The following is a 21174-nucleotide window of genomic DNA, read 5'->3' on the forward strand; positions in this document are numbered from 1 at the left end:
GGCAGAATGAGAAGTGGGCGTGTGCTGGCGACAGTGCGTGTGGTGTCACAGCGTTGTGGGCGGGGTGCGCTCAACGTGGGTTGACTCATGCAGTGGGAAGGTAAATAAAGGAAGTTTGAACATGGGCGTTAGATGGGATTGGGGATATACGTAACACAACTGGGAATAGGTATCAGATGGGGAGGTGTATATATACTGGGAATGGGGATCAGATGGGGGGTGTATATATACTGGGAATGGACACACACACACACGGAATGGGCATCAGATGGGGAGGTGTATATATATACTACAATTGGCAGATGCAGTGGTATATAACAAAATTAGACATCAGATGGTGTGTGTGTGTGTGTATATATATATATATATATATATATATATATATATATATATATATATATATATATATATATATATTAATTATATATATATATATATATATATATATTATATATAAATAGAACTGGACATGGGCATCTGGTTGTGTGTTGTATAAAATAGAACGACATGAGGTGGTACATATATAATAGAACTGGGAATTGGATGGGGTGGTATATATAATATGAGAGATAGACATGGGCATCAAATGGGGTGATGTATACATATTAACTTGTACAGAAAGAAAATGGCCAGGGGTACTATATACAAAGAGAAAATAATGTTATACGGGGTGGGTTAAATGAAGGTAGATCTGGCACTGGCTCACATGATCCTTCCTGTTTCCATTATATTCTGTGTACCTATCTGTAAAAGCTATAGAAAAAAACAGGATGCACAAAATGTAACTGTTATTATTATTATTATTATTATTATCACTACAACATTCTAGTCATTTAAATCGGTGTGCTGTGGGATTAATTGTGTTTTTCTTAAACCTGACTCTCGATGTACCAAATACTTGTTTTATTCTTATGAAGTGTTTGTGTGTGCAGCGTGCCCTCTACCCTTCTTAATTTCTGCATATTTGTTATGAAAAGTCACAGCATTCCCATTCATTAATCAAAGCAATGCAGCCACAGAGCAGTGCACCAAATGTTGCAGGCCCTTCGAGCGGAGAAAGGGCTAGCGTTGGGGTGGGCAACTCCAGTCCTCAAGGGCCACCAACAGGTCAGGTGTTCAGGATATCCCTGCTTCAGCACAGGTGGCTCAGTCTTTGACTGAGCCACCTGTGCTGAAGCAGGGATATCCTGAACACCTGACCTGTTGGTGGCCCTTGAGGACTGGAGTTTCCCACCCATGGGCTAATGCCTTCTTTGTTTGCAATGCATTGGAAGCCCTTAAGGTAATGTATGGGGTAAGCATTTTGAAGCCCAGCAATTTCGTACTCCGAAAACTGAATCTGGAGCATTGATTTAATTGAATTCATGTCAAATGAGGGAACCATATAGGCAAATACATACATACTCAAAACTCCCAAGGAATAGTTCTAGGGAAATAAAATTTGTGGGATTATTTTAACAAAACAAGTAACTTTTCCCCCCTGCTAGAGGCTGATTCAAAGCTGGGAGATTTATACCACTGCAAAGTTTTTATTATTAGGAGTATGGAGAGGGAGGATAATTTAGGGACAGGGTCTGATACATCCCATTATATTACAGGGTCTGCTAACGACTCTCTTAATGTAAACATTTCCAAAATTGCTCCTTGATGCAAAAGACTCGAAAGCAATTAAAATGGACATGAAATACTATAATAAACTGGTGTTGCACTGCACGTACTGGAAATGCTTCTTCGGGCTACAATTTAATGTCAAACACACATTTTGTACCATATATATTTGGGCCCCATTGAGCGAGAAGTACAAAGGCAAAATGCTCTGAAAATCAAATTATTATTTATTTATAAAATATTTTACCAGGAAGTAATACATTGAGAGTTACCTCTCGTTTTCAAGTATGTCCTTTTAACCCGACAAAAGTACTTTTCCTTTTCTTGTTTTTCGTAATATTATTGACAGGTACATTACTACGTTAAGGTGCAAATAATCTGGAGGAGCGGCTCAGTGAGTAGAGACACTGACTCTAATAATGACGCTGTGTTTGAATTAGTGGAACCTGGTTCAAATCCTGCTGTAAGCTCCTTGGGACCTTGGGCAAGTCACTTTATCTCCTTGTGCCTCAGGCACCAAAAACATAGATTGTAAACTCACCTGGCAGGTACTGTGTCTGGAACAATCCTGTGTGCTATGTATTACACACAATACTGTAATGGTGAAGTGGTTTGAGTCCCATTGGGAGAAAGGCGCTATATGCAATAAAGTTATTATAATGATCCTGCAAACAAAACGGTGTGTTTATTGTACTGTTTATGCCATAAACAAGACCTAAAACCATGCCATATTGGCAATGAAATATTATCAGACTGGCGCTGTAATCACAGTTCTTGCGTTGGTAACGTTACGCGTTTAGAGTTATAGTAGTGCCTGTGTTTCTGTCAAAGTCACATTCTATTTTAAAGAGCACCTATATACCTTCTCCATTTACTTTGTCTTATGAAAGTCCCAAATATATAGAAGTACACGTGTGCTCAAAAATCTCAGATACTTTGGGGTGCTGAAATTCAATGGGGAAATCTATAGATCACAGCTCCACTTGTATGTATCCAGGACAAAAAACCGACACTGAACATAACTTCCGTGAAATCTCATAGAAATGAAGCAAAAAAAGTATCAGTCTAAAATAGGGGTCAAGTGGTTCATATTTATTCATGTTACGTTTCGACCCAACACATGTTTCTCAAGGTTCTTGAGAAAGGTCTGCGGTGTTGGACCGAAAAGTTGGATAACTAAATATTAACCACTTGACCACTATTTTGGACTGCTACCTTTTTCGCTTCATAGTACATACTCCTATGATAGCAAAACGGGATCTTTTTTGGCTCTGCGGATGAGAAGATTAGGACATAATAAAGAGTTTTCAATAAAACACAGCAACAATGATCTTTTTTTTTGTAGTACAAACAGGTTTGTTATAATAATATATTGTCTATTATTAATATTATTATTATTAACCATTTTAGATTAGGGTGTATATTTTAACCAGAAATACATATTTAAAATGTAACCTGCAGCTCTCTTTATTCTGCAGCTTTTCAGGCCCAGAGAGTTTACATATTGTTTTTTATCTGGATCACCTGATTTTGGGGGATGATGAATGACAGCTTTGGCTGTCTGTTTTATACCCAGAACGGATTTGTGCACCTTGTGCACTGACGCCCAGGCCCAGCAGAAGATGGCTGGAAGAGGCAGAGGTGGAGGTGGAGGTCGGGGCCAGATGACCTTCAACATGGAGGCTGTTGGGATCGGCAGGGGAGAGGCCTTACCTCCACCCACTCTTCAGCCTCCTCCTTTATTTCCCGTAAGTTTGGCTCTTATGTGTTTGGGACAGGACAGACTCTTCTTGGCAACTGTATGTATGTATATCTATATAGCGTCATCTATGTGACATAATAATCTAACATATCATGGCAGGGTTGTGTAAACTGGGGGCGCAAGATTTTCTGGAGGGACGCGGCGCTTACAGAGGCCCTGCACTCTTCCCCGCAACATTTAAAGTAAATGCCGGGGGAGCACGCGAGGCCTCTGTAACTCTCTCTTACTTGCTCTCTTTCAACGCGGCGTCAAATGGCAATGCATTGCCATGGAAACCCGACGTCGTGATGTCATATGACGCCGTCCATGCCAGAGAGCAGGTAAGGGGGTGAGCAGACAGAAAAGTTTACGCACCCCTGCATTATGGGAATAAGCGCTTGAGACAGAAAAGTAACAATAGGAAAAAGTCCCTGCCCCGAAAAGCTTACAATCTTCTAAGTGTTTTGGGTGCAGATAGAACATAGGGGTATAACAAAAATAAGCACTAGTATAAAGGTCCCAAATTTCAGAAATAAAGATAAAAATAAATAAAATGTTGCATGCACTGTAATGCAGTGAGCAAGATATCAAGATCAGCGTCTATATGAGGCTCAGATGAACAAGGACAGGCATCTATGGCTCTTTTCAGGTATTGGATCCCTCATCGAAAGGTAACAAGGGTATACATACCTTAATATTAAAAAACAGTGTAGTAAGTTTATTACAAAAAACATGTCTTCAGTCTGTCCGAGGGAGCATCGCTGGGAGTCATTCCAGCAGACACGTCTTGTTCGCTTGCTCCGCCACTCTGGTGACGTCATGTGTGTTAGCGTCTCAGTTCGGTGCCGCATTACTGGTACTGGCCATAGAATCACCCTACACCAGGGGTAGCCAACTCCAATCCGCAAGAGCTACCAGCAGGCCAGGTTTTCAGGTTATCACTGTGCTGAAGCAGGGATATCCTGAAAACCTGTTGGTAGCGTTTGAAGACTGGAGTTGGCTGTTCCTGCCCTACGCATTTCGCAGGGCACAATCGCCGCTTCATCAGGTGTATAGTAGTCCATGAGTCCTTACATAATATTAATGGTAACTACTCCAGCGGCATGCTGTCATTATAAGAGTATACAATCAAGCATAAGGATTGCCGCCTGAAAGTAAAGAATTTCACCAAAATAGACTAAAACGTGAATGTCTCATAAAATATATTAATTATGCAATCCCTTGATCACTCATAAGAACCGATATTGCTAAAACAACTGAAGAACAATACAACTGTATATGGACCAGCAGGAGACAGTCTTTAAAGTGTATATATCCGGAAAGTCTCCCTTCTGGATATTGCTTTACCGCTATCCCCATCTCTCCATTTGGCTCCATCATAATCTATACCTGTGAATTTTAAACCAGATGAGTCTATAATTATCATACATTTTAAAATGGTTTGAGACACTGTGTGCAGTCAGCTCTTTTTCTATGTGTTTAACATGTTCTGCTATTCTTATTTTTAAGGATCTAGTGCTCCGACCCACATCCAGTATTGTTGGCCCCAAGGTCATTCCAATAAGTAGACAATAAAATGACATTACAAGTGATATGGTCCTTGATGTCAAAAATATCATTTGTAATATTTGATTTCAAATTCCTTTTAATTCTTTTGAGGGTTGTTTTGTAACCAGCCGTTTATATATTTAATCTCTTGGCAAGTAGCTTTTCGATGTCGTCTTAAGCAGAGAGCAGCTTTTTGAAGCCCTTTAAGAATTACTGTCGTTTTTATGGACGTTGCATTCTTGTGGGGTGAAGTGGCACATGGGTTTGGGTGCCGATTATAACTACGGCCTGTTAGGCTAAGTCCCCGCTGGTGCTGAGCGCGCTCATGCTTGGAGAGCGTTCCAAGCATGAGCGCCGGGTGTCCTGCTTGTACGCGCGAGGGAGGGAGAGGGGGGGGCATTTCGGGTAGTTGAGTGCGCGAGTAAGTATATTTTTTTTGTTTACCTAAGCGCCGATCGCGGGTGAGCGTGTGTGCCCGCGCACGAGCACCGCGCGCACCGCATGAGCGGGGGCTTACATATATCTATATATGTAAGTAACCGCCACATGCGCCGCCCGCTCAGCGCTAGCGGGGACTCGGCCTTAGTTTAGCTTTATCCCTTGTGCTGCTATGCAATGCGATGTTCTTGGCCATCCAATCATCTCTCCTCTCTTGGCACAGGCTCTGGATTTCAAGCCTGTGCCCTTGCAGACCGGAGAGGAGCTGGAATACATGCTGGCTTTGAAACAGGAGCTGAGAGGGGCAATGAAGGGTCTCCCTTATTACATCAAGCCTGCCGCTCCCAAGAAAGGTACATTCCGCCCACTGCTGCTGCCTCCGAGTCTCCCGTTTCCAACTCCATTAAGAGATACCACCTTGTGCAATCTTAAAGCACTCTCCAGCTTGGCCTAACTGTAAACATGTTTCTTCAGGCTGCATTACACACACACATCATATGCAGATTGAGGGAAGATAATGACCATTTAGCCAACATTCAATTTCCCAGATTACACTATTCAGTCATAGGCCTTAAATCGGTCTCTTCAACTAGTTCACTAAAGGGGTCACAAGCTTGTTGAAATGTAATTTTAGATCCATTTTACGTCTTGAAAATGATTACATTTTAAGAGTTGGCAAGCATTTATAACATCTGTACGATATATATTGACATTGTCTTAAAGGTGCGGTTCCGCCTAGGTTTTTTTCCAAAATAGGTTTGAAGCAGGGGGTCTCCAAAGCTGAGCAACGTTAATTTCAGCTCCGCGGACCCCCTGCTTCTTAGGATACATGCCTCCATAGCTGCTGCCGAATGCATTCCCGGCTGGGAAACGAGGGGTCCCTGAAGATGAAATTAACGCAGTTCAGCTCCGGAGACCCCCTGCTTCAATTGTGTGTGTGTGTGTGTGATGTAGATGTATCTGTACCGTGTTAGCCGAGCTCAATAATCAAAAGCGAATAGACAATACCGTTCTGTGGCTAACGAAATGCTTTTATTTGTGCGAGCTTTCGAGATACACTGATCTCTTCTTCCACTTCCCTGAAGAAGGTCCCCCAGGGCACCGAAACGACGGGCATATGTGTGCATTTTGAACCCAATAAACCACTTTTTGCGATTATCTCTTGTGCTGTGCCGGTATATTGGATCTCTAGGGATCCTTACAGACTTTATTTACCGTATATATATATTTTTTAAAAGGCTCAACCTACAAGTGAGTTTGTGTGAAGAAAATTGCACTTGGCTTCCTAAGCGACTAGTATGAAATCAGCAAGAACAGAAAGTTCAAAGGCAGAATAACGGGCAGCATTAAAACACATAACGGGCAGCATTAAAACACATAACGGGCAGCATTAAAACACAGGGCAGAACGGGCAGAATTAAAACGCTTCACAGGCAGCATTAAAACACATAACGGGCAGCATTAAAACACATAACGGGCAGCATTAAAACACATAACGGGCAGAATTAAAACGCTTCACAGGCAGCATTAAAACGCTTCACAGGCAGCATTAAAACGCTTCACAGGCAGCATTTAGTCTATAGGCTGCCAGTTAAAGAGCCCGGCTGTATATCATATTTCCTTCCTGATTTATGCCTATCTGAACTATTGGTTTGTAATAATGTTACCGTTCGTGATTCTGCCACTGCTGCCCAGGCTGTAATATACATTTCCTATCCTGTCTGTTCTTACATTTCCCTAAAAAATAAAACATTCTCTGACATAAGACTCTTATAACATTGTGCTTTACTATGAATATGTCACCTGCATTAGAAGTGTAGTCTCTCTTTGTATGTAAGGAACTATCTCTAAGGAGGAGAGTTCAGCTGAAAAGGCACATTACATGTTCACAGTTAAGTATATAATAGATATTATACAACTACTAGTATATAACCACAGAGTATGAAAACAGGATGCTTTGAGAGCGTTGGCGTGAGACATACTGTATGAAGAATAATAGCATTAAAGTAAAATCATAGAATGTTTGTATTATATGTTTACCATTGAAAAGCAGTAATGAGATCAGGAAATTATAAATGATGCTGCTGCCATGGTTACTCTCTCCTAATTTAATCTCGGTTACTAGCTATAACTAGTTGGGTATGTGGCTAGACTCCCATGTAACATTCGGTTTGCGTTTTGACAAACTGATATCCAAAATGTATTCCAAACTGGGTGTATTTTACGGAAATAAATCCGGCCTGAGACCCTTGGTCAGGAACGCCCATAACAGATGGTAAAGGGGATATAGTGTAATAATAATTTTATTTCATGTAGCGTGTTTGTCCCAATGGGACTCAAAGCGCTTCATAATTACAGTATGGTACGCAGCACATAGGAATGTTACTGACACAGTCCCTGCCCAGGTGAGCTTACACTCTAGGAGATAAAGTGACGTGCCCAAGGTCACAAGGAGCTGACACCACGAAGCAAACCAGGCTCCCCTGATTCACACTCAGTGTCGTTGTTTTACTCGCTAAGCCGCGCCTTCTCCCTGTGGTATGGTAAAGCACCCCAAATTCACCTTGGCAAACTTGACATTCTCTTTAATATGCCGTTCTGTCTTATTATATAACTAGAACACCCACCATTGCATTATGGTAATTGGACCAGGTTGGCTATCCCTTGAGTCCAGACGCGACATCTTTCCTGTCTCACCTTCAAATACTTTCTGGACAAGTGACCTAATTATCTGAGCAGGCGTCTCACCCCTACTGTACACAGCACTTATCGCCTTAGATCCGCCTCCAGAAACCTGCTTATGGTTCCTAGGTTTCCATAAAGAATCGCTCTTCCTTCTCTTACTGAACACCCCACTGCTGGAACAATTTGCCCGAACCTTTCAAAACCACCTTCATTCAAAGTCCTTTTAATGTTGTCCGCTTATTATTTTGTACCCAGGACATACGTGAAAAGCAGAGATAACTCTCTATTTTGCCTGGTAAAATATGACATTTGTAGGGCAAATTATCTTGCTCCTTGATCTTATTAAAATCACTACCGAGTTGGCTTTGCATTGCACGCCTCTTTGCTAGCAGAGGGATAATTCTGTTATATAGGTATCTGTTTCAAGCAGGCGCCATTTTTCAGTAAGGTCATCGCTTGCTCCAAGGGAGAGATTTAATCGTACACAAAGAAGACAGGTACATTTGTGACAAGACATGCTAAAATGTATCCATTTACTTATGTGTCCATTACCACCTCCCTTTAAGTCTCCATAGAACCACTCCTCATATCTTTTGTTGATGCAAATTGAAGCTCGATTAATTGATGCTAAGTCATGCGTATTCTAAATGACACTTCTAATGTCTTCTTAATGACTGGCTGTCCAGTGGTGGAGATGAATTAGTAGACCCAATAAGACCATCTGTCACTGCAGAGATTGTCATATGGTCTTGATTCTGTGGCATCAACTCTTTGTATTTGGTTGGCTCCATGTAGAAAATGAAATAATAATTATATTGTACATTTAAGGGGTTAATAGTACTGTTTTTTTGTTCTTTTTTAAAATAATGCTTTACGGCAACCCGTGCCGTGTTTTACTAAAAACCAACGTCATTAAAATAGAAGAAGGGTTATTTTAGTATGAAATCCCCTTTGGGACCCTGCAGGGAAATCGAGACGACGTCTTATTAAAAACCTGTAAAAATGTCCTTACGCACTCAGGCTGTGATACATTTGATCAGTGTTTGTAGCTATAAATGTCGCCTGTTCTCCTCTCCCTGTCCGTGGAAAGCTGTTGCCTTCTCGCTCCGTGCTATATTGATTTTGCCTCTCGGTGACGCATGCAGTGACTGCTATTTTTATCCCCTCTCTCAGATGTGGAGCGTTACTCTGATAAATATCAGACGTCTGGACCTGTTGACAATGCTATTGACTGGCACCCTGGTAAGCCCTCTTCCATCTCCCTACATGGCTGCTGCTGGATTATACAGATCTGAGCCCAAACTGGATCTTACAGAAGGAGCCCCAGAAGCTAATTTATTGTACAGAAATATGTAGACATCATTTCCTGTACAGGCAATTTCATTATAGTCTTCTGTTATAGATTGGCTGGGAGTCATCAAAGCGTGATAGGTGCTGTCGCGCCCGAATTGGCGATATCTGCCATTGTTCGCTCTTTGATAACTCCCGTCAATTGTCTCTTAAAGCAGCAATACGGGTTTCATTTATTGTTTCTTTTTTTTATTATTACAGGATGGAAGCATAATGGCGGCTTTAAATATCCCGCGTCACGGGGGCCAATAGGAAGCCATAGTGTCATCCGGTGCGGCTTCCTATTGGCCCATGTGAACAGGACATTTAAACTCCACAGAGATCCCGGCACCGCCTACGGAGGTAAGTACATCTGGAAGCAGGGGGTCCCCGGAGCTGAAATGAACACAGTTCCGGAGACCCCCTGCTTCTATCCTGTAATTAAAAAAATGAAATGAAACCTGTGTTGCTGCTTTGAAGTGGGGATCTCATAAAAAGCCGGGCAGGGAAATCAGACCAAGGCATTCTTCTCAACTTCTCAATATTAAACATTATAATAGTTATAATACTTGGAATAAATTTCACAATGACACAGATGTCCATTAAAACACACACACACACACAGATTTTTTTAATTTTATTTTTACGTTTGTTTTTAGAAGATTAAAAAAAAAAAAAAGCATTTTTTTTTTCATTCTGTAAATTAATTGGCTCGGCACAAAAAAAAATTAATTGCATTTTAGAGGAGCGGAAGGAGGTCTCGCGTGAAATGGTTGGGCAGACGCTACACCGCACTAAATCATCCAGATTGAACCCCTTAAACATGTCACTGGTTGTAGGATTGTGTGCATGTTGTTGGTACCGGGGCTTGAACTGGCATTTAAATACGATTTCCCTTCCCAATAAATACACTCTGATTTCCTCAGTTTGTAATGTGAGTTCTGTACAAGTCAAGTTCTAAATGCCGGTGACCCAGGACCCACAGATAAAAACCGTCCAAACCCTCTTGGATTCATTTTGCTGTTGCAGTGAGGGAGTGCAGCTTCTCCTGATTGAGATTCAGAGGACGGAGCTTTGCCAGTGGGCTGTAAATTCTGGGCGGGCCCTTCATCAGGATATATAGGATGCATCCGAGCAGAAGACAGGGACGGGCCCATTAAACAGCTCACGGGCCGTTTGAACGATACTCATTTAGCCCTGCTCTGATTAGTTCATGTCAGACCAGGCGGGGTGCATGTCACGGCCGGCAATTCCGTTTGTCAAGCAATAAATAGATCGTATATGCAATATTTATGAACCCACTGCACCATTTCTTAGGGAGTGTGGCGGTTCTAACGAGAGGAAGAGAGCAGAGCGCATCAGCCTTGTGATCAAAGATCTATTGTGTGTCTTGGTGCTGGTACTCTGGGCAGTAACAGTGTTTTTACCTTGATAGATATAGACTCCCTTTCCTTGTCTCATCTGAAAGGAAAAGGGTTATTTAGTTGATTGATATACAAGCAAGAAGAATCAGATGTTGCACAATTATTTAATCATTACTTTGTCAAAGGGACTTTACAATGCAGTTCAGGCCCCTTTGGCAGGGAATGAGTTAAGCAAGATGAATCCTGTCTTACAATATAATGACAAACTTTATTTCATATAGCGCTTTTCTCCCAATGGGAATCAAGGCTTATCACCATTGCAGTATAGTGCGTGGTACGCAGAACATAGGAATGTTGCAGATTCCCTGTCCCGCTGAGCTTACAATCTATGAGGCACAGGGAGATAAAGTGACTTACCCAAGGGAGCTGACACTGGGAATTGAACCAGGTTCCCCTTGATTCAAACTCCGTGGTAACTTGTTTATAGAGTCAGTGTCTTTACTCACTGAGACACTCCTGCCTCTCAGTGGCTAACGTAGTGGTCTTTGATGAGGGCGGAAGACAAAATCACAGCTTTTTGTGTTTGCTAACAGTGCAACGAGAGAGTATATCTCCCCCCCCCCCCCCCCCCGTCTCTGCCAGTGTATCCTCTGCGAAACGAAAGCCTGGGAAGGAAGGCTAGCCTGTGCTCTGTACCCACACGTCATTTCTTTTACAGATTGGAAGCTGCTGCCCCGTGAGCTGAAGATCAAAGTGAGAAAGTTGCCGAAAGAGAGTAGGTACCCAGCCTCCTGCATTGTGACAGCGTGTGTACGAAATGAGGGCGCATACACCATCCCACCATGCACAGCGACAGCGATGTTTCACTTTGCTTGCGTGATGGTTAGAACGGTCACAAATCGAGCACTCTGATTGGCTCAGACAGTCGTCATTCATGCCCTGTGCCTGTGTGCCCCGCCCTTACTGCTCTTCAGAGTGCTCCATTCTTTCTGAAATCATGTCAGACTCCAACTTCCGTTGTAACGTGAATCACACGTGTTACCTTGCAGTATTACATGAGATCCACATGTTTAACCATTGATTGCCAACGTTTGGCATATCGTTTTTGAGACATTCACATTTATATCTATGTTGGCGCAACACATACCGTCTGTTTCCAGATGTTACGGTGTATGAGCTTAGGAGGCAAGTCAAGAGTCTTGGGGGAAATTCCCGGGGCAGGTTAAATATTACCTATAGCCTTGCAAGAATGGGTTCATAATTTCTATACAACTAATATGGTGGTAAAGCAATGCACACAGGCCGCTTGATTCCTTGGACGGATGTGCCCTCTGCTGGCACTTTGGGTAGTACAAGTATTAACCACTGTTGCTGTAGGAGCCTGTGAGCACATAGAACACCCAAGAGCAGGCCTGCACAACTTGTAAAGTGAGAAGGGCCGAAATGCTCCAAGGAAAACAGATTCGGGCCGCACTGGTAAAACAGCATTTATTATTCAAAAGTATACATTTATCATCATCATATCCCCCAGCACCCTTCATCATCATCTCCCCCAGCACCCTCATCATCATGTCCCCCAGCACCCTTCATCATCATCTCCCGCAGCACCCCTCATCATCTCCCCCAGCACCCTTCATCATCTCCCCCAGCACCCCTCATCATCATCTCCCCCAGCACCCTTCATCATCATCTCCCCCAGCACCCTTCATCATCATCTCCCCCAGAACCCTCATCATCATGTCCCCCAGCACCCTTCATCATCATCTCCCCCAGCATCCTTCATCATCATCTTCCCCAGCACCCCTCATCATCATCTCCCACAGCATCCTTCATCATCTTCTCCCCCAGCACCCTTCATCATCATCTCCCCCAGCACCCCTCATGATCTTCCCCAGCACCCATCATCATCTCCCCCAGCACCCCCCATCATCATATCTCCCTCAGTCCCTTTCAGCAGTCCCCCTCATCATTATCAACCACCCCCCCCCCCATGCCTACCAGATTGCGGAAGCGGGCCCCAGGAGGTAATAGCAGCTACCGGTATCAGGGCAAGAAGGTGAGGCGCGAGGTAAGAAGCGCGCTCTAGCAGCAGACCCTGGAAGTTCCGGGTCACACTGCTAGAGCGAGTCACTGCTGGAGGGGGGGGGATGGAGCAAACCAGCGCGTCGCACTGCTGGAGGGGGGGGGGGGTGGAGCGAACCAGCGCGTCGCACTGCTGGAGCAGGCTCGGGGGCCGCACAGGGAGTCCAGGTGGGCCGGATGAGCCAGCGGGCTGTATGTTGTGCGGGCCTGTCCAAGAGCATAGTGCTCATGTAATGTACATGTAATGTCATTTATGCCTCTTTCAGCTGATTTTAAGAAGGAGTTTCAATGAAATAAATGTAAAAAAAAATCTAATGATGAATGTGAGTTAGAAGCAACTCCTAGATCAGTGGTTTTCAACCTTCTTTTGGTTAAGGAACCCCATCATTATATTGTGAAATTCTGCGGAACCCCAACCCTCTCTAATAGCACGTCTGAGATCAGATACATTGTAAGGAACCCCAACCCTCTCTAATAGCGCGTCTGAGATCAGATACATTGTAAGGAACCCCAACCCTCTCTTAATAGCGCGTCTGAGATCAGATACATTGTAAGGAACCCCAACCCTCTCTAATAACGCTTCTGAGATCAGATGCATTGTAAGGAACCCCAACCCTCTCTAATAACGCTTCTGAGATCAGATGCATTGTAAGGAACCCCAACCCTCTAATAGAGCGTCTGAGATCAGATCCATTTTTAAATTCTTCTGTTTTTGGTACAATTTTGAAAGGACCTGATGATTGCACAGAACCCTATGGCTGCTAGGAACCCTGTCGAAAAACACTGTCCTAGATAATACCATTGTAGTCTGTACAAAGAGTGTTTAATGTCTCCAAAGACAGATTAGAGATTAATTTTACAATGGTATGTGACGTCCGGATGGAAAGCGGAAAGTAACGGCATCCGCATGTTTAAGAGGGTGGTCCTGATTTACGGGGGTGACTGGGTTAAAGGGGGGTCCCATTGCAGCTTATAGAGGTACCGTAGTTGGTGTGTGTAATAGGGTTATCCTGTTGCTGTCCAACATATTTTACCCTGATAGATACACTGTAATGTAATCAGTGTAGGGCAGTGCAAGTAGAACTACAGCTATATACCTTTAATATTCATATATGGGTACAGTATATATCAGCTGTAATCTCTTAAGGCAAGGGTTCCCCACTCCAGTCCTCAAGACGCCCCACCAGGTCAGGTTTCCAAGATAGCCCTGCTTCAACACAGGTGGCTGAATAAGTTCCTGCTTCAGCACAGGTGGCTCAATCAGTGGCTCAGTCTTTGACTGAGCCACTGATTGCGCCACCTGTGCTGAAGCAAGGATATCCTAAAAACCTGACCTGTTGGGGGGTTCTTGAGGACTGGATTTGAGAACCCCTGGGTTACTGCATCAGTATGTACTTCTCTCCTACTCTTGCAAACCTCCCCGTCCCTGACACTCGCGATCTTGAAGGATTTCCGTAGCTTTAAAGCAAGTCAGCATGTCTAATGTTTATCCCGCAGAATCCACGGTCATCCTTCCCAAGCACAAGCAGAGAGTTCCGCTGGATAAAGAGGAAATCATCAAAAAGCTGGAGGTAGGTCCACTCTAGCACAGCAACCCATATATATATAACAGGACAGGCCATCTTTATATGGACTGTGTCGGCGGTCTTGCGAGCCTCCTCTATCTCCCCCTCTTCCTATGTATGTCTCTCCCCTCCGTCTCACCCCCCCCCTCCATCAATTACCCCACTCTCACTCAATCCCTGCCCCCCCGGTTCACATGTATTTATCTCCCCTGCGTCTCACTCTTACTCCCTCTTTTCCTCACTCCCTCACCCCGTCTCTTACAGCCCCTCTCTCTTCTCACTCCCTCTGTCAATTATCCCCGTCCTCACTCATTCCCTCCCCCCCTCACACAATCCCCCCAGAAAATACAAAATACATACCAAAAAAAACCCTCCAAACATAAAAAACCTTCCCACACCCTAAATACATAAAATAAAATCCCCACCCCCCAAATATATACAACACCCCGCCCCCCAAATACATACAATCCCCCCGCCCCCCCAAATACATACAACCCCCCCACCCCCCCAAATACATACAACCCTCCCCGCCCCCCCAAATACATACAACCCTCCCCGCCCCCCCAAATACATACAACCCTCCCACACCTCAAATACATACAAAAAAAAACCTTCCCCATAATATATACAAATCCCCCCACACCCCAAATACATAAAAAAAAAAAACCTACCCCATAATATATACAAATCCCCCCACCCCCCAAATACATACAAAACCACCACCCCAAATACATTTTTTTTTAAAACACCCCCCAAATATATATATTTTTTAAAACCACCCTCCAAATAATTTTTTTTTTTTTAAAACCACCTCACAAATACATATTAAATATAAAAATAACACCCCTCAAATACATACAAAATACAGACTTACCTTGGGGATGTCTCAGGCCTCTCTCACTGACCGTCGCACACTGAGCTTCTGACGTCAGCGCGCGCCGGGCCTCTCTCTCGTGCCGGTACGCACCGGAAGCTGAGCCCAGCTTGCTTCCAGCGCGTGCTGACATCAGAGAGGACAGGCACACGCCAGCATCAGAAGCTCGGCGTGGGACAGTCAGTTAGGGAGGCCCACAGCTGGGGGAGAGCCGGGGCCCGGTGGCAACGAGAGGACCGGCAACGAGAGGGCCCCCCGCAGTCACCGGCTCGGGACACCTTTTCCAGCTCTCCCCCCCCCCCCTCTCTCGGCGGCCCTGTATATGTGTACTGTATATATATGTGTGTGTGTGTATATATATATATATATATATATATATATATATATATATATATATATATACACACACACATATATATACTCTGACCTCTGTGTTGTATGTCTGAAGAATAATGACATAACAATAGGCATTATCACTTGTTCTTATTCTGTCACTTTTTTCGCACCTACTACCAACAGCTATGATTACTATATGATTAAGCTGTATATCATCAAGTTATCCCACTACAAAATATAGATGTAACGATCGCCTCACTGCACAGCTGCCAAACATAAAGAAAAAACCGAGAGGATCAATAGTTTGTAGACTGTAAGCTATTTGTTGATCCAATAAAAGATAGCATACTGCTTCTTTTTGTCTGCCTATTTTCCTTTTTTTTTCTTTCTCTTACGATACAGTAAAAACACTGGTGTCAGGTATGTGCAATAGGTCTTTAAACATTTTGTCTGGAAGACTTATTCAGAATGGTACAACGTGTAATACTATGAAATGTAATTCATATCACAAATATACATCGCGGGCATCCTTGAAATGCAGAGCCGATGTCATTAGTAAAAGTGTTCGTAATACAGCGAGTGACTGCAGCGCTACACATGTAACTGGTGTCATTGCATCTTATTTAAAGCAGCAATACAAGCGCTTTTTTGTTTCTTTTTTTACACAGGATTGAAGCAGGGGGTCTTTGGAGCTGAACCCCATTAACTTCAGCTCCGGACCCCCCGCTTCCAGAGATCCTGACCTCTGTAGGGGGTGCCGGTAGCCACTCTGGCTGAGCTAGCTAGGGGTTTAAAGCCCCCGCGTCACACTGGCCAGTAGGGAGCCGAACCTGATGACGTCACGGCTTGCTATTGGTGCGGGAGCTTTGAAACGCCGCCATTATGTGTTTCCAGATAGCCAAGCGGAGCGGCTACCGGCACCCCCTATGGTAGTCTGTTTATCCGGGAGCAGGGGGTCCCGGAGTTGAGCTGCGGAGATTCCTGCTTTAATCCTGTGTAAAAAAAAAACATCTTTAAAAATCAAAAAAAAAGTCTTTTAACAATTTTTTTTTATCTTAAATAAAAAAAAACAAAAAAAACGCTTGAATTGCAGCTTTAAAGCTGCAGACCAAGTAATATCCTATATGTGTGTGTTTAAAAAAAAAACATTCTGTACTATGAGAAAAAACTTGTAGCGTTTTTTTTTAAAACAACTCTGAATTACATTTTTAATGCATTATAATGTAACAAGCCTCATTTGTTTCTATAGCAACCATTTACAAAGTGACATCCCCTTCCTCTTCTGAAACAGGCTCTGACACCCTTTTTTGGAGTGTGGGTCCGGTTTTTTTTTTACATTTATTTAATTAACTGGCGCCCGGCTAGAGTCATCGCGGGCCGCACAGAGAGGCCAGGCGGGCTGCATGCGACCCGCGGGCCGTATATTGTGTGGAGGCCTGCTTTAGCACATGTCAGTGCAGGAGTGCTCATGAATATTCATGAGCTTCCACTGAGAGACAGAAGCAGAAGAAAAACAGATCCCTTCACTAATTATGTCACCAAATTTCGCCTATCAATACATGGAGAACGAATTGACCTGCAGCTATACAGCTCTTTAGGTAATTAGAGATTGCCCACATGAAACTATTGAAGTAAAAAAATAAATAAAAAAAGACTGAACTGCAGCTTTAAACTGGCTCTATGCAAAAACAATAAAAGATGCACATAACTTCATTTATTCCATCATACATCAACATTTCGTTACGCCAGCCAAGCTTCACAATCAGAGGATGTGTTTAGCAGCAATACTACAACACCCCCCCCCCCCTTTTGTATTATTATTTATATATGTAAAGCATGTGGCAATGTATAAGGCTACGGCCCCAGGGCTCACTGCTGCACGCGCTCCTGGCGGCGCGTGCACAGATTACAGCAGCGATCTGCGGTGTGTAGGCGAGCGATGGGATGCGCGGGGGGCGCCGCCATGGCGGGGCATATCTGCCCTTCCATTGGCTGCCCACCGAGCACGTGACCGCAGCACGGGAAGACAAAATTCTTGTCTTCCCTGCCTGCTGACGCGCCATCGTGGGAGGGGAGCGCACACAGAAGGAGCTACTGGGGCTAGAGGTGAGTGTCTGGTGTGTGGCGTGCGCGCCGCCGTAACCGCTGGGGAGCCGGCCTAATTCTACATTCTTACCTAAGCTGGCAATCGTTTGGTGCTCCTGTTAAAAATCTGTAAAAATCTTGATTGTGTGCCTAACATAATGGCTGCCTTTCAGTTTCAATCAATCCTTGAGTCAGTGTAACTCAGCAGCTACCATGTATCCTTATATTACTAAGGTAACATTATCTATTGTTACAGTTTGCGGCTCAAACTGCTGGGCACATTGGCAACAAATTATCACAAACAGGAAAGTGTTACAAAGATCTTGCACTGCTGGGGAGCTGGGCTATATATAGCCATAGAAATCAAAGGATGCTGTAAAACTCATTAAAAATGGCATTAAGAGTTGAATAATAATTTTTCAAAAATGCAGTGAGTATTATCTAATACTACAGAACTGATTTATTAAAAAAAAGCACATGTACAATTTCACATGTTTTGCTGCTTTAAGAAGGTGAAAAAACCCGTTCCTTTCTGGCATTATTTATTCCTTTTCAGAAGCATATCATGGACCCGCATATCGGATGTTACTTTGAATATGTCAGCCTTATTACATGAATCCCAGTTGTATTATATTTCAATCTTCCGATACATTTTTGTGTCCTCCTCCCTTCTGTATACCGCACTTGTTTGTTGTGAGATCGCATCTTTTGTACCCGCATTTGTAACCCACAGAATCTTGAAAAGAAGGAAGAAGAGTCTTCCTCCTCCGAGGAGGAGAATAAGGAGGAGGAAGAAGAGAAGGAGGGAGAGGAGGAGTATGATGAAGAGGAACACGAGGAGGTAACAAGTTGAAGTTTGTTGTGGACACAAGCTGGAGATTCATAGAAACTAGTCTTGGGAAATGTGTGAAATACTAGTTGTGTGAAATACTTAGTATGCGGTCCATGTATGTATAACTTGTATACAGTGCTAAGGGTCCGCAGCACAAATCATAGGGTAATTAAAGTACATCATTAAAGTACACACAATGGGGATAAGAGCAGCAAGTACATGATACCATAAGGTAAAGGGAGACCCTGTCCAAAGAGCTTACAATCTAAGTGTTATATTGGGACACTTACAGACACAGCGGAAGTTAACGTGTATTTATTAAAAGTGCAAATCAGGGAGATCAAGTGAATCTGGAGTCAGTAGAGTTGGCATAAATAATGTAACGAGATGCTTCTTTTAAGAGCGGAAGTTTTAACTGGGATATAACAATTACAAATATCACCTGTGAGCACAGTCACACGTCTCAGACAGGTCTGCCACCCGGCTTTTCCCCGTTATCTCCTAGCATACAGGGCTTCCACTGCAGCAAGGGATTCTGGGAAATGACATGCAAATGAGCACACAGTGTCACTGGGATGTACAAACGGAAAGAGGAGATGTTTGACGAATATAAGTAGGGGGAGATGAGTGAAAATGGTTTAAAGCAGTAATCTGGCTGCTCTTTTTTGTTTTGTTGGGAGGATGGGGACCAGGGCGATCCCTGGAGCAGAACCGCATTCTTTTCAGCTACGGGGATCCACCGTTTGTTCACCAGTTAAGTTTTAAGGCGGGTTGCTGGGGAAGTTACCATGCGTCTCTGCCCCTCCATGGGATTAAAAATGGCTGTTCAAATCTCGCAGGTCCCTTGAACCACTACTTTAAGATGCGAGGGAGCTGTAGAAGTAAAATGTGCAAGGATGAGACATTTTTTGATGGAGTGTAAGAAGCGCGTAGAGGTGTAACCATGTGTGTTCTTACTAAGGCCATGTTACACATAGTACAATACAGGCGTCAGACCATAGCGGTGCTACAATGTAATGATGTGTAGCTGAGACACATTACAATAACACAGCTTGCAGTATAAAAACCTGCATCACATGCATGTATATCTTTATTTATATAGCGGCATCTATGTACATAGCGCGTCACCGCAGTAATACGTGACATAATAATATAACATAGTGGGAATAAGCGCTTCATACATAAAAGTAACATTAGGAAAAGGAGTCCCTGCCCCGAAGAGCTTACAATCTAAGTGATAAGTAGGAGGACCATACAGAGACACGGTCATGGTCAATGAATGAGATGTATAGTATCAGCCACGGAGCTATCCATATGCTTTGTTAGAGAGGTGTGTTCTAAGGTGGGTCTTAAAGGTGGATAGAGAGGGGGCTAGTTGGATATTGAAGGGAAGGGCATTCCAGAGGTGTGGGGCAGTCAGTGAGAAAGGTTTAAGGTGGGAGAGGGCTTTAGATACAAAGGGGCAGAGAGAAGACATTCCTGAGCGGAACGCAAGAGCCGGGATGGTGAATAGTGAGAAATTAGGGCTGAGATGTAAGGAGGGGCAGAAGAGTGTAAAGCTTTAAAAGTGAGGAGGAGAATGGAGTGTGAGATGCGGGATTTGATAGGAAGCCAGGAGAGGGATTTCAGCAGGGGAGACGCTGAGACAGATTAAGGCTAGGCCCCCGGTGGCCACGGCTGAGCACTCAACGGCGTGCGCGTCGCACACAAGGTAAAGCCCTCTATGGGGCAGACCCCAGTCTGCGTGTGTGCGTGCGCGTACAAGCTGTGATGCGCGACCGCCTTGGGAAAAAAAGACAAGCTGTTTGTGTTTTGGCACAGCGGGCGAGCATCAGCCACGTCACGGCGGCGGCTCAGCCAATGAGGGCGAACCTGCCGTGTGACATCATGTGTGAACCAGCCCCCACCATGCTCCCCTCTCCCCCCCCCACCCCCGTCGGATCTCCTGCTCTTCAACCGCAGACCACAGGTCGTGGCTGAAACGGGTGTATGCGCCGCCAGACGCTCCGGCTCGTGACCACTCGGGCTGTGGCCTTAGGAAAGAGTACAGTGATTCTAGCAGCAGCGTTAAGGATAGATTGTAGCGCAACAGAGGAAAGGGCGTATCTTTGCAGTGCTACAGAGGAAAGGGCGTATCTTTGCAGTGCTACAGAGGAAAGGGCGTATCTTTGCAATGCTACAGAGGAAAGGGCGTATCTTTGCAATGCTACAGAGGAAAGGGCGTATCTTTGCAATGCTACAGAGGAAAGGGCGTATCTTTGCAATGCTACAGAGGAAAGGGCGTATCTTTGCAAAGCTACAGAGGAAAGGGCGTATCTTTGCAAAGCTACAGAGGAAAGGGCGTATCTTTGCAATGCTACAGAGGAAAGGGCGTATCTTTGCAGTGCTACAGAGGAAAGGGCGTATCTTTGCAGTGCTACAGAGGAAAGGGCGTATCTTTGCAATGCTACAGAGGAAAGGGCGTATCTTTGCAATGCTACAGAGGAAAGGGCGTATCTTTGCAATGCTACAGAGGAAAAAACGACAGGGTTTAGCTACATTGTGAATGTGAGGGAGGAGTCCAATGTGACCCCCTAAGCAGCGTGATTGTGATACTGGGTGTATGATAGTGCTGCCAACATTGATGTAGAAGGGGGCAGTAGGGCCAGATTTGGGAGGAAATATGAGGAGCTCTGTCTTTGACATGT

The 21174-nt window shown here is 44.1% G+C and overlaps 1 protein-coding gene and 1 long non-coding RNA gene across 4 annotated transcripts in view; one reads left to right on the forward strand and one right to left on the reverse strand.

Annotated features, from left to right (window-relative positions):
* Positions 1–21174, forward strand: part of POLR3GL (RNA polymerase III subunit GL) — a 25608-nt gene continuing 4434 nt past the window's right edge. The window contains exons 1-7 of one of the 3 annotated variants that reach the window (XM_075607608.1): positions 1–100; positions 3087–3356; positions 5559–5688; positions 9194–9262; positions 11432–11488; positions 14293–14366; positions 18389–18496. In XM_075607608.1, coding sequence (XP_075463723.1) covers positions 3153–3356; positions 5559–5688; positions 9194–9262; positions 11432–11488; positions 14293–14366; positions 18389–18496 — 642 coding nt within the window. In that variant the 5' untranslated portion in view covers positions 1–100; positions 3087–3152. Of the gene's footprint in view, positions 101–3086; positions 3357–5558; positions 5689–9193; positions 9263–11431; positions 11489–14292; positions 14367–15972; positions 15990–18388; positions 18497–21174 lie in introns of those variants that run through there. The other 2 variants (XM_075607611.1, XM_075607609.1) reach the window with 2 other exon arrangements.
* LOC142498942 (uncharacterized) overlaps positions 9974–21174 on the reverse strand; it is a 27800-nt gene continuing 16599 nt past the window's right edge. Inside the window, exon 2 of the long non-coding RNA XR_012802589.1 lies at positions 9974–10810. This is a non-coding gene — a long non-coding RNA (uncharacterized LOC142498942). The remainder of the gene's footprint in view (positions 10811–21174) is intronic.

Source organism: Ascaphus truei, chromosome 7, assembly GCF_040206685.1.
Source record: "Ascaphus truei isolate aAscTru1 chromosome 7, aAscTru1.hap1, whole genome shotgun sequence".
Taxonomy (NCBI): Eukaryota; Metazoa; Chordata; class Amphibia; order Anura; family Ascaphidae; genus Ascaphus; species Ascaphus truei.